The sequence below is a fragment of the Neolamprologus brichardi genome, chromosome 13 (genome assembly GCF_056152115.1).
Source record: "Neolamprologus brichardi isolate AB-2024 chromosome 13, ASM5615211v1, whole genome shotgun sequence".
NCBI classification, from domain to species: Eukaryota; Metazoa; Chordata; class Actinopteri; order Cichliformes; family Cichlidae; genus Neolamprologus; species Neolamprologus brichardi.
This window is the reverse complement of record NC_142116.1, coordinates 17,358,429-17,369,948: the sequence shown is the minus strand read 5'-3', so window position 1 is coordinate 17,369,948 and position 11,520 is coordinate 17,358,429. Positions and strand designations below refer to the sequence as shown.

General features: G+C 41.9%; 4 protein-coding genes across 4 annotated transcripts; all 4 read left to right on the top strand.

Annotated features, from left to right (window-relative positions):
- Positions 1 to 500: 500 nt before the first annotated feature.
- LOC102800198 (dual specificity protein phosphatase 13A-like) lies at positions 501 to 1,407 on the top strand. The gene is made up of 3 exons (XM_006800719.3): positions 501 to 812; positions 893 to 1,107; positions 1,188 to 1,407. The coding sequence occupies exons 1-3, from the start codon at positions 640 to 642 to the stop codon at positions 1,394 to 1,396; spliced, it is 597 nt and encodes a 198-aa protein (XP_006800782.2). The 5' UTR covers positions 501 to 639; the 3' UTR covers positions 1,397 to 1,407.
- Positions 1,408 to 1,784: 377 nt separating this feature from the next.
- On the top strand, positions 1,785 to 3,286 carry LOC102799905 (dual specificity protein phosphatase 13A). The gene is made up of 3 exons (XM_006800718.3): positions 1,785 to 1,917; positions 2,091 to 2,308; positions 2,392 to 3,286. The coding sequence occupies exons 1-3, from the start codon at positions 1,793 to 1,795 to the stop codon at positions 2,601 to 2,603; spliced, it is 555 nt and encodes a 184-aa protein (XP_006800781.1). The 5' UTR covers positions 1,785 to 1,792; the 3' UTR covers positions 2,604 to 3,286.
- A 1,910-nt stretch (positions 3,287 to 5,196) lies between these two features.
- On the top strand, positions 5,197 to 8,400 carry dusp13a (dual specificity phosphatase 13a). The gene is made up of 7 exons (XM_035912097.2): positions 5,197 to 5,409; positions 5,653 to 5,778; positions 5,861 to 6,102; positions 7,235 to 7,451; positions 7,549 to 7,671; positions 7,759 to 7,976; positions 8,075 to 8,400. The coding sequence occupies exons 2-7, from the start codon at positions 5,654 to 5,656 to the stop codon at positions 8,302 to 8,304; spliced, it is 1,155 nt and encodes a 384-aa protein (XP_035767990.1). The 5' UTR covers positions 5,197 to 5,409; position 5,653; the 3' UTR covers positions 8,305 to 8,400.
- Positions 8,401 to 8,487: 87 nt separating this feature from the next.
- On the top strand, positions 8,488 to 11,000 carry LOC118454913 (dual specificity phosphatase 29-like). The gene is made up of 4 exons (XM_035912098.2): positions 8,488 to 8,919; positions 10,000 to 10,190; positions 10,314 to 10,537; positions 10,635 to 11,000. Exons 2-4 carry the CDS (start codon positions 10,012 to 10,014, stop codon positions 10,859 to 10,861), a joined length of 630 nt encoding a protein of 209 aa, XP_035767991.2. The 5' UTR covers positions 8,488 to 8,919; positions 10,000 to 10,011; the 3' UTR covers positions 10,862 to 11,000.
- Positions 11,001 to 11,520: the final 520 nt, after the last annotated feature.

Below are 11,520 nucleotides of genomic sequence, written 5' to 3'. Positions count from 1 at the left end.
TCTGGTCTGAGTATTTCAGAAATGGCAGACTTACTGGGATTTTCTTGCATAACTGTCTTTAAGGTTTACATAGAATGGCCCAAAAAACAGAAACTATTCAGTGAATGGCAGATCTCAGAGTGAAAATGCCTTGTTCATGCCAGAGGTCAAAAGAGAAAGGACTAACTGCTTTAAGCTGCTGGGAATTCTCATTATGACCAAGATATGCAGAGGAGCATGGATAACACACAATAACACACCTTTCTTGAACATAACAATGAGTTTTTTGTACTCAAATGGTCTCCTCGGTCTCTCAACAGATAATTATATTCTCAACATAAATGTTTTTAAATAGTTTTTTCTATCACGTTTAAGTAGATCTCATGTCATATACCTATCTAGTACCTAAAGATTGTACCGTTGTATTTGAGTCTGCCATAACTGGAAAGCAAGCTTGAGAGGTTGACTGAGAGCCAGTGCCAATGAGCCACCTGTTTTTGACAGTCAGAGGCTGAGTGAGGTGGAACTGCTGCTGAAAGAGAGTCAAGGCGAAGGCAGCAGAGTGCAGCTTGGTTTCATTTTGGTAAAGAACAAAGCAGACCATCTGCAATTGTAAAAACTTTGAGAGACAGAAAGTCCTCCTCAGGTGCTGCCACAGGGATGATATGTGATATACAAGATTTGGAGCCAAAACAGGAGAAGTGTGCGGCAGGGGGATCAGAGAGAAAGTGGAAGATCCCATCTCTCCAGGATCTGGAGGAGGTTTTACACTCAGCTCCACGCTCCTGTCGACATGGAGACGAGGTGTGGCCGAATCTGTTTCTGGGAGACATGTGAGTATTGTGAACTGGACTTAAATTCACGTATGCACATCTGGATTGTATTCATGTGTTACATCTGCTGTTTGTGTCAGGTTTATGTCTCATGACAAGTTTGGGCTCTACCAGCTAGGGATCACTCATGTGCTGAATGCCTCACATGGTAAACTCTGCTGTAAAGGTAGTGATGATTTCTATGGAACCACAGTGAAATATTACGGAGTCCCTGCCAACGACCTCCCCACATTTGACCTCTCGCCGTATTTCTACCCTGCGGCTGAGTTCATTCACCAGGCTTTGACATCAGGAGGTACTGCAAGCAGATTTTCAGAGAGGATGATACAGATCTGAGTTTTCACTACATTTGTTTCTGCCTTTTCTGACTTTCAGGGAAAGTGTTTGTGCACTGTGCTGTGGGTGTGAGTCGTTCAGCTGCATTGGTCCTAGCCTACCTGATGATTCATCATCACCTCAGTCTGTTGTCCTCTATACGTTGTGTGCAGCAGAAGCGCTGGATTTTTCCCAACAGAGGCTTCCTGCGACAGCTCATAGGCCTGGACCAAAAACTGCAGGATGATGGTTTAAATGAGCCAGAGTAAGAAAGCCAGAAACAACCCTCTATTTCCTCTTCCATTTGCTCCATTTATTGCATGTATAAACCAAAGTGTTCAGCTTCATTCACTCCCCTCCCTTGTCCTCTTCTAATGTGACATCAGTGGTATCAGAGCGAGCTCCTGAATTCTCCCCCTGGGGTTTTTTAGCATCAGTGAACAGACCAATCAATGCTACAGCGTTACAACATTAAATAACTACATCCAGACAGTCCGAGAGCACACTGAACACAGAGAGCTAATTTTGGAGCCAAGCAGCGTTCAAACAACCACCTGCTCATGCCTCTCACCGAGCTGTAGACTTCGGTGGGAAGGGGGACGGTGGGCACAGACAGCCTGAGCAGTGCGGGGGTGTGCTGAAGGAGCACTCTGCGTCCAGAGAGAATGTCAAGGAGCAAACAGCTACAGGACCTGCTGCTCATTAAAGAACTGGAGGTCATCTTGGATTCCTGCCCTGTGGGGCTCACACCGGTGGATGAAGTCTGGCCCAACCTGTACATAGGAAATGTGTGAGTGTGCTTTTGTACAACATCTTTCTGAATTCTGCTGGAGAGAAATGCCTGCTAAAAAGGAGAACTTGTATTCCTTTTACATTTAAGTTATTTAGCATTTATAGACACTAGACGTGGCTGTTCTATTCTTTAGTTTTACTCTTTTTTTCCATCTTTTTCCATGTCTACAGGGCTGTAGCACAGAATAAAAAGACATTGCATAAGCTTAGCATCACTCATGTCCTGAACGCAGCGCACTCCAAGCAGGGCAGCATTGGTGACCAGAGTTTTTATGGGAACACCTGCGTTTACTTTGGCATCCCAGCGGAGGATTCAGAGGACTTTGACCTCAGTCAGTACTTCAAACCTGCAACTGACTTCATACACAAAGCCCTGATGAGCAAAGATGGTAAACTGAATGTGAATATTATACTGTTTTTTCTTTTCTTTTCAAGAGCTGGCCCTCATGATATTTTCCATCCTTCTCTACAGGAAAAGTGCTGGTGCACTGCATCATGGGCGTGAGTAGATCGGCCACTTTGGTCATAGCGTACTTGATGCTGTGGCAGCGTCTTACTCTGAGAGATGCTCTGAAGCATGTTGTCCAAAAACGAGCCATTTACCCCAACCGGAACTTCCTGTCCCTCCTACTCAAGCTGGATGACCAGCTGACACGAAAGAGGAGGCTGTGTCCTATTCTCTGACAGCCTTTGTTCCTCACTGCACCTTCATTTGATTAATGAACACCTCTCCATATGTAGAACTCCACTCTAATTGGCGATCAGTAGTTTGTAAATATGATATGTAATTAGATTTTGTTTGATGTAGTTGCAGGTGTAAGTCTGGAGTGACCTTTATTTATTCATTTTTATTTTTGAGGTTGTCTGCTGTCTTTCTACAGTCCAGCAGCAGCAGTGCTCACACTGAGCCTTTATGTCATGTTTCTCCTGGTTTGTTTTTCATATTTAAATCATATTCAAATGTTCTCTGTGAGTGTTAGGAGTCCTGCTCACATGCTTTGTACGGACAGTTTTATTAATGTTTTGTCAGATCTCACTTAAATTGTTTGGTCAGATGGACACTGCAATTTTAAACATGTTCAAAAAATATGTATATCTGACTAAGTTTAACCTTGAACAGTTTTCCTAATAAGAGACCTACTTTTTTAGTCAAGGATTCCTCAAATAAAATAATTATTTGTTTGTTTTATTTTGCTTTTTTTTTAATTGTCTTACTTAATATTGCCTAATCAATCTGACAAAAACAGGTGTGTTTAATTGCTGAGCTGTATATCTTAACAGTGCTCTGTTGGATTGAGATCTTGTGACTGTGGAGGCTATTTGAATTCAGTGAACTCATTTAAATGTTCAAGAAAGCAGTTTTTATTGATCTGAGCTTTGTGACACAGTCTTTCATCCTGCTGGAAGCAGCCATCTGAAGATGGTACAGTGTTGTCACAAAGGGATGGACATGGTCAGCAACAATACTCAGGTCAACTGTGGTGTTTAAATGATGCTCAGCTGGTACTAAAGGGCCCAAAGTGTATCAAGAAAATATCTCTACAATCATTCCAGCACCATCAGCTTGAATGTCGCAGCAGAAATTGAGATTCATCAGAACAGCTGATGTTTTTCCAGTGTGCTGTTGCACAATTTTAGTGAGTCTGTGCAAACTGTTCTTTTCTGACAGGAGCCACACCCACTGTGGTCTTCTGCTGCTGTAGCCCAAAGTTACATGTGATATACGTTCGGAGGTCCTCTTCTGCATACATTTGTTGTAACAAGTTGACCTTGACAAATGGTTACATGACTTTATACTGCCTTCGTACCAGCTTGAAGCAGTCTGTCTTCAAGATGACCTTTTTAGACAGAGTTGTGTGGGAAAATCACATTAGATAAATGGACTGGTTCATATATAGTGTTTTTCTACTTCACCTGAGCACAAAACTTCAAAAATTCAATAATGTGAATTTATACAACTTTACACTCATTCATACAAGCGCTTTCCCCCCCAAGTAAGTGCTTTTTATCTAACATTCATGTACATTCATACTCTTTTGGATGCATCACAGAGCAACTTGGATTAGTATCTTGCCCAAGGATATTTGACATACGAGATCTAACCACTAACTTTCCATTTAGTAGATGACCTGCTCTACCTCCTGAGCTACAGCCACCCGTAGATCAGCAGTTTCAGAAATATTTAAGGTTGTTGGTGCCTGTCTGCTGCCAACAACAATGCCACATTCAAAGTCACTTAAACCACCTTTCGTCCCCTTTCCGGTGGTTAGCTTCAACTTCAGCAGGTCACCTTCACCATGTGTACATGCCTGAATGCAATGACTAGCTGCCATGTAAATGTAAGTCATTAGATATTTGCATTAACAAGCAATTAAACAGGTGTACTGAACAGACTGGCCTGTGAGTATGTATCGAAATGGATGTAGCCATGGTGACATTACTCACTGGTTCCTGTTTTAAAACTTTGAGTCACGGTCACATTCTTGTACCTAATAAAGTGGCTGGTCTGTGTACATAAACAGTTTTAAAATGATGGCAAAGCAAAGGTTTATTAACTAAGTTTGCTCGTTAGTTGAACTTAGACGCATGAAAGGCAACTCTGTAGTGGCAGTTTAAAGGGTAATTGATTTGTCAGGGTGAGGTTGGTAGTGTCTGGACCACCTGGAGACCTATTACCACTGTGGGTTTTGTTTCCGCACGCAGAGGAAACCTTGAGCAACAGGAAAGAGTTAAACAAACAAGAAATAAATTTAGCTTGAACAAAGCAGATAAAAGCACTTCTGCTACCACACAAGCTGACAGAACAAACTGGTGGAGACTGGTAGATATAAGGCTGGGCCTTGATTGGATGATGAAGTGTAGGTGTGCCATCAGGTGTTTGCTCAGGAGTAAGAAGAGACCCAAAAGATAAAAACATTATAATTCTGACAGGGACCAGAAAGAAAATATAGGATGAGGACTCCAAAATAAAAGTGAGGTTATGCCGACTGTTACTGTTGCTATATTGCACGCCTAAGGTCATGCAGTCTTCCTTTCTTTAATTGGTTATTTGATAGTAAACAGCCTAAATCAGTATGAGCAGATTAAAAGCAGATAAAGCTAATAAATCACTGGTGAATATCATCCACATCTCTTAAAGGGACAGAGCAGCAGGCTTTACTCTGCAGCAGGGTAGCAACACAGACACACGCAGAGCAGCCACGTGTTACATAACAGTCCACAGTCATCATGGAAACATGTGAGCTAATGTTAAAGTTCACAGGATAAGGCTCAGGGTTGCCCCATGAGAATGAAACATCAGGTCTGCATTCACCATGAATAAAATGGGTTTCGAGTGCCTGAACAGTGAACACAGTATGTTAGATACTTTGTCACTTTTGAGTGTATGATTACAGAGTTATAAAAGGAAACAACCCCAGCTATGTGTGACTGTGATGAACAAATAAGAGCAGGCAGAGTAGGAGAGGAAACCGAAGCGCCTCGATGTGAGGTAAGTTCATGAGATTGGGCTGGTTTGGGGGATCTTTCAGGTAAGAAACATTTAGAAAGAAAGCAGGTGTGGCATCTTGAGAAAATCCCACTCTCAGGTCTGTGTGTTGCTAACAGAAGCTGGGATGACTAATAAGTTTACATAACAAACATTAACATTTACAGAAGCTTTTCATAGTGAAGGGCTAATAAATGACATTTGTGTGTGTACTTGTTATTTATGAGTGTCTGTGTGTTTGTACAGTATGTCTCTTAGGGATCCTCCGTATGAACCTCCCTCTGTCTCAGAGCTGCAGGAGTTTCTGCTTGCTGACAGACGACCGACTGGACATGTCAATCAAGTCTGGCCTAACCTTTACATAGGCAATGAGTATGCGTGCACATATTAACATGCACACGCATCTATAAACATTCTGCACTCGTGCAGCACTGAGTGTGCTATTGTGTTTCAGGGTAGCAGCTCGTGACAAGGGCACTCTTCACAGTCTGGGCATTACTCACATTGTAAATGCTGCTCATGGACCCACCAACCCAAGCCATGGGCTCTATTTCTACGTCAACACTGGCCCGCGCTTCTACAGAGACATGGCAGTGGATTATTATGGTGTTGAAGCTGATGATGCAATGGACTTCATCCTCAGTCCATTCTTCTATCCAACAGCAAGATACATCAGAGCTGCACTGGCCATGGGAGGCAAGTCGGCAGGGTTACAGCATGTGGCTGGATTAGATCTCAGTGTCATACAGCCACACCATCTAATGAGATTAGATTTTATTCTTGACTAAAGTAAGGAATCCTTATTTTAGTTTGGATTTAGATTTGGTTTCTGGCTCCAGTTTTAAAATGAGGATTTCATTTATTAAGTGGAACAAGCTTTCCAAGCCTACCTGGCCTTATGTGAAAAAGTGATTGCCCCCTGAACCTATTACAAAGCAGCCCCAGAACATCACACAACGACCAAGTTTGACTGTTGGCATGACATTCTTATATGAAAAGCTGTGCTAGTTTTGCAGGAGATGTAACGGGTCTAAAACCTACCAAAAAAGTTAATCTTTTGTCTTGTCAGTCCACAGGCTGTTTTCCCCAAAGTCTTGGGGATCATTAAGATGTTTTTTGGTGAATGTGAGACAAGCCTTTGTGTTTTTTTGGTCAGCAGTGGTTTTCTCCTTGGAACTCTTCCGTGGATGCGATTTTTATCCTGTCCCTTTATTTTTATTGAATCATGAACCTTAACGAAGTCAAGGCAGGCCTGCAGTTATTTAGATGTTGTTCTGGGTTCTTTTGTAAACCCCCGAATGAATCGTTGATGCACATTTGGAGTAATTTTGGCACGTTGCTCAGTCCTGGGAAGGTTCAGACATATTCCAGTTTTACTCCATTTGTGCATTTGCGCCCTCACTGTGATTTGCTGGAGTTTCAAAGGTTTGTAACACTTTTCAGACTTTGTTTCCCACCCTTCTTGAGTTTCTTTAGATTTTGGCATGATGTGTTGCTTTTTGAGGTCTTTTGGCCTACTTCACTTTGTCAGACAGGTTCTATTGAAATGATTTCTTGATTCATCAGGCCTGGCAGTAATCAGGTGAGTGAAGCTGAACTCAGCTTTCCAAAAAATGTTGTTAATCATGGTTAATTCATGATTTAACAAGAGGGGACGATTACTTTTTCATACCGGGCCAGGTAGTAATGAATGAAATCACAATTTAAAAACTGACAATGATTTCAAACATTTAAGTGTGACAAATGTGCAAAAAAACCCCAAAACTTTTTAACAGCATTATATATCAATGATTGTTATTGAGGGTAATGTTTATCATCTCAATCCCAGGACGGGTGTTTGTACACTGTTTGATGGGCGTGAGCCGATCTGCAACCTTGGTGCTGGCCTTTTTGATGATTGTTGAGGGCCTGAGGCTGCAGGAGGCAGTAGCCGCTGTCAGGCCGCACAGAGACATCTGCCCAAACCCAGGCTTCCTGCAGCAGCTCCGCAGCCTCGACATGAGCCTGGAGAGAGAGAGGAGGAGACGAAGACAAGCCCAAACACTGTAAAGATACAATCAGTCACACACAAACCCATAAGCATCAACATATGCAAACACATATGCGCACACACACAACACACACACATCTTTATTGCTGCAGAAGTCACTTAGCCCGGCAGGAAGAAACGGCATCTCTGACAGAGCTGAGGAACATCCTTTGGACAAACAGGAAACCGGTGGCACCCGTCAATCAAGTCTGGCCAAACCTCTACATTGGAGATGAGTGAGTGGAAAACTCTTTTTAGGCGCCATGAAATGTATCAAAAACGATATTCTAGTAAATCAGTCTGTATGCCGTGTGTGTATGTAGGTCTGTGGCACGAGATAAAATCACACTTTCATCTCTGGGTATAACTCACATACTAAACGCTGCAGCAGGACGACACCGCATTAACACAGGCCTGCAGTTCTACAGAGACCTCAAAGTGGAATACCACGCTGTTGAAGCTGCAGACCACCCAGAGTTCAACCTCCAGCCTTTCTTCAGATCAGCCGCACAGTTCATTGACAGTGCGCTGAAAAAAAACGGTTAGAGGCTAAGCAAATAGACATGCATACATTAATGTTAAGCAATCCGTCAGTTACTTTCAGCTATTATTAAAAGGTCTGATCAAAATGTCTTTCAGGGAAGGTGTTTGTTCACTGTGCCATGGGTGTCAGCCGCTCTGGAGCGCTGGTTTTGGCGTACCTGATGATTTGCCAGGGCCTGTTGTTAGTGGAGGCTATCACTGCTGTGCGTCTTAATCGAGACATTGGACCCAACTCTGGTTTTTTGGAGCAGCTGAGGCAGCTGGAACTGAGCCTCAATACACAGAGCAGACAGATCCCAGAGGAGGACTGTACCAACACATCCTGATAATGAACACACTCAGGAACGCTTCATTCCTCCCTTGATTGGCAACCTGTGTTATTTAATCAGTTTCTATCAAAATAATTAAAACTTGAAAAAAGGTCTGCGTGTCACCTATTTTATTCTCTTGACTTTTTCAGGCCTCCAGAAATAACTCGGCACTGACGAATCGTGACTGATTCTTGCAGCTGTCCACACATTAGTGACATTCCTCTGATGATGCAAGATGCCACTCGTACTGAACAACTGAGTTTGTTTCTGTTTAAAACAGTGTCCGAACACTGCGTGCTAAAGGAAAGTAGGTGCTGTCATGTTAGGGGTCTCATATACAGGATTACATTATGAAAGGATGCCATGTGGAGAGATCAGGTGTTGTAGTCCAACTACCTAAAAATATCATGTTAAACACTGAGCCTGAGAGAGCAGTTACCATTCCAGGTCTGTATTTCAGTCTTCATTGCTTCCTCCTGAGGGAGGTCCCTGTTGGTACACACACATGTACACCCACCGGACACAAACTCTCTCTCTCTCTCTCTCTCACACACAAACACAAACACAAACACACACACACACACACACACACTGAGGAAAGTAGAGGTCTGGGATCCACATTTAAAAGAGGTGAGTCGTTTCTTTATACTAAATTGCTCGTTTTTATTTAATATCTGTTTTTGTTTCCCACACCAGTACTACGACTTGATGTCACACACCTCGTGGATCATTGGTGGTTTCAGTTCAGTGTGACTTCAGTACGAACAGTGTTTCAAAGAATGTGCATGAAGGGCTTGGTATGAAGTGTGACTAGATGAAGAACAAGGCTGCCAATGCAGGGGCCCTAAAAGCTTTGAAAAATTGGTATAATTAATGTGAATCTATTAGCGGAGAGCGAGATTAAAAACAGTCATTTAAATTCCTATTTGGCTCCCGATATCTTGTGTACTATTCTGCTATTGTTTATTATTAATATTGCAAAATGTATGATCAGTTAAGCAGCACCAGCAGCGATGATGCAAACAGAAAATGTCATGTCTGTCGCTTGAATTTGTACGTGACATCCAAGAAACAGCATCTGTTGCGCACACAATGATACACAACAATATTACACAGAATACTGAATGACAACATACGGTTTGTATGATCGTGGACAATCATAGTTAAACCCCTTTGCAAACACGTTTCTTACTTAAATACAAATTTCTTAATGTGTTTCCATAGTAACACTGATTTCAAAGTTGCATGCAGTATTTAATAATAATTTAATCTTAACTGGCATACATAAAGAGAATATTGCTTTCATTTATACATTTGTAAATCCCTAAATTAATAAAACCATTTAAATATTCTTTACAACATTATTTTTTCTAAAAGTCTGGTCTTCCTACATCCTCTATAGCCATTGTTTCTGTGGGTGATGTACTAGGTTTACAGTTATTTTCACTATTGATCGTTCATTTTTTGATTCATTGCTTGTTCATGAGAGAAAACAGAAAGGAAAAATTACAGCTTGGAAAAAGGTAAAACCAGATTGGAAAAGCTGGAGCCGGTTAATTTTTGGCATGTTGCTTATAAATGACTGATAAACATCCTTGGCATATAGGTGGTAATGTTAGATCCCTGTAGAGCTTTGGGACAGATGGCAGTGTGCCGGAGTTGATTAATTTCAGGCATGTGTGTGTGTGTGTGTGTGTGTGTTGTGGACAGCACAAGAAAACAATGTCCTCTTGCATGGTGAAGTCCAGAAGTAGAAACCCATATGCAGCCGTTCAGGTGGACCCAGACAGCGCTTACATCACTCCAGGAACATTAGACCTGGAGCAGCTGTTCTGGACCGGCACCACAGCTCATTACACACACTTCAACGAGGTCTGGCCAGATGTCTACATCGGGGATGAGTGCGTAAATCTGCGTACTGCAGATGTCATTGTACTTATCAGCCCTTATACAACTATTCAGTCAATTGTGTCAAAAGTTCATGATGACAGCTTCATACTGAGTCTGTGTTTGCATAAACACAGGAAAACTGCTCTGGAGCGGCCTGGTCTGAAGGAACTGGGGATTACACATATCCTGAATGCAGCAGAGGGAAAGTGGAATAATGTGCTGACTGGTGCTCAGTACTACAGAGACATGGAAATCCAGTATTATGGTGTAGAGGCTGATGACAAACCCACTTTCAACATGTCCCAGTACTTCAGGCCTGCAGCAAATTTCATCCATGAGGCCCTCGCTCACCCACAGAGTGAGTCCTCCGGGACTCTGAGGAAACCTTTGAGTTCATTATCTGGAGGATAAGTTTGTTTGTTTCTAATAAATCCATATATCTTCATTTTTTCTAGACAAGGTCCTGGTGCACTGTGTGATGGGCCGGAGCAGGTCAGCGACACTGGTCCTGGCATACCTGATGATGAAACACAATTTAACTGTAGTGGACGCAATTGAGCATGTGCGACAGCGCCGCTGTATCCTGCCCAATCACGGCTTCTTAAAACAGCTCAGAGCCCTGGACATTTCACTGCAGGAGGAAAGGCTGAGACAAAAGAAAGAAACACAGGACCAACAGTAAATAATAAGAAATGAACTTAAAAATGTATTTTAACTGAATGTCATGTTTTCAAGGATATTATTTTTTTCTTTTAATATATAATTAAAGTCATGTTTTCAGTAACCGAGTATGAGTCTCATTAAGTTAGTCACTCTGATTCAGTCCATAACTCTGTTTTCATGTAGAAAAGTTTTCATTTTTGTAAGATGAAAGTGGTCTTAAAGAATAGTTCTCCAGGCTTCCTGAGGTTCTTTCAAAGTTTTTCTTTGGACATTTGTTGCTTGTCCTGTCATTTTCAGCCTAGTCCTTGTACCTGACCATCTAATGCTATGTTTCACATGATGAGCCAGTGTTGGGTTGTGTGTATACAAAACAGGCAACATAGCAAAGAATCCATCTGAATTTGTCTTTAGGCACTTTGTTACTAGTGGTTTGTTACAAAAAGACACATTTTTTATTTGAATCTGCTGCAATCTTTAAAAAAATGAAGAAATTATGAACCAACTGCTTCATTTTTTTAGTATATTGATGCCAAACACACTGCCAGAACCCTGCAGAACGATTCCTGCAGACCAACAGCAGACAGAATTTTGTCGCCATCTGCAGAAAGTTAGTGAGTACTGCAAATGTATTACAAGACCTCAGGGAGTGGCTCAAAACCTTTTGACCACAAAAACAAA

Excerpts from the sequence above, each read along its gene's own strand:
- LOC102800198 (XM_006800719.3), top strand. The coding sequence starts at position 640 with ATGATATGTGATATACAAGATTTGGAGCCAAAACAGGAGAAGTGTGCG. Across the intron at positions 813-892 it reads AATCTGTTTCTGGGAGACAT|GTTTATGTCTCATGACAAGT; the intron begins GTGAGTATTGTG and ends TGTTTGTGTCAG. Across the intron at positions 1,108-1,187 it reads CCAGGCTTTGACATCAGGAG|GGAAAGTGTTTGTGCACTGT; the intron begins GTACTGCAAGCA and ends TCTGACTTTCAG.
- LOC102799905 (XM_006800718.3), top strand. The coding sequence starts at position 1,793 with ATGTCAAGGAGCAAACAGCTACAGGACCTGCTGCTCATTAAAGAACTG. Across the intron at positions 1,918-2,090 it reads AACCTGTACATAGGAAATGT|GGCTGTAGCACAGAATAAAA; the intron begins GTGAGTGTGCTT and ends CCATGTCTACAG. Across the intron at positions 2,309-2,391 it reads AGCCCTGATGAGCAAAGATG|GAAAAGTGCTGGTGCACTGC; the intron begins GTAAACTGAATG and ends CCTTCTCTACAG.
- dusp13a (XM_035912097.2), top strand. The coding sequence starts at position 5,654 with ATGTCTCTTAGGGATCCTCCGTATGAACCTCCCTCTGTCTCAGAGCTG. Across the intron at positions 6,103-7,234 it reads AGCTGCACTGGCCATGGGAG|GACGGGTGTTTGTACACTGT; the intron begins GCAAGTCGGCAG and ends TCTCAATCCCAG. Across the intron at positions 7,452-7,548 it reads CGAAGACAAGCCCAAACACT|AAGTCACTTAGCCCGGCAGG; the intron begins GTAAAGATACAA and ends TTATTGCTGCAG.
- LOC118454913 (XM_035912098.2), top strand. The coding sequence starts at position 10,012 with ATGTCCTCTTGCATGGTGAAGTCCAGAAGTAGAAACCCATATGCAGCC. Across the intron at positions 10,191-10,313 it reads GATGTCTACATCGGGGATGA|GAAAACTGCTCTGGAGCGGC; the intron begins GTGCGTAAATCT and ends GCATAAACACAG. Across the intron at positions 10,538-10,634 it reads GGCCCTCGCTCACCCACAGA|ACAAGGTCCTGGTGCACTGT; the intron begins GTGAGTCCTCCG and ends CATTTTTTCTAG.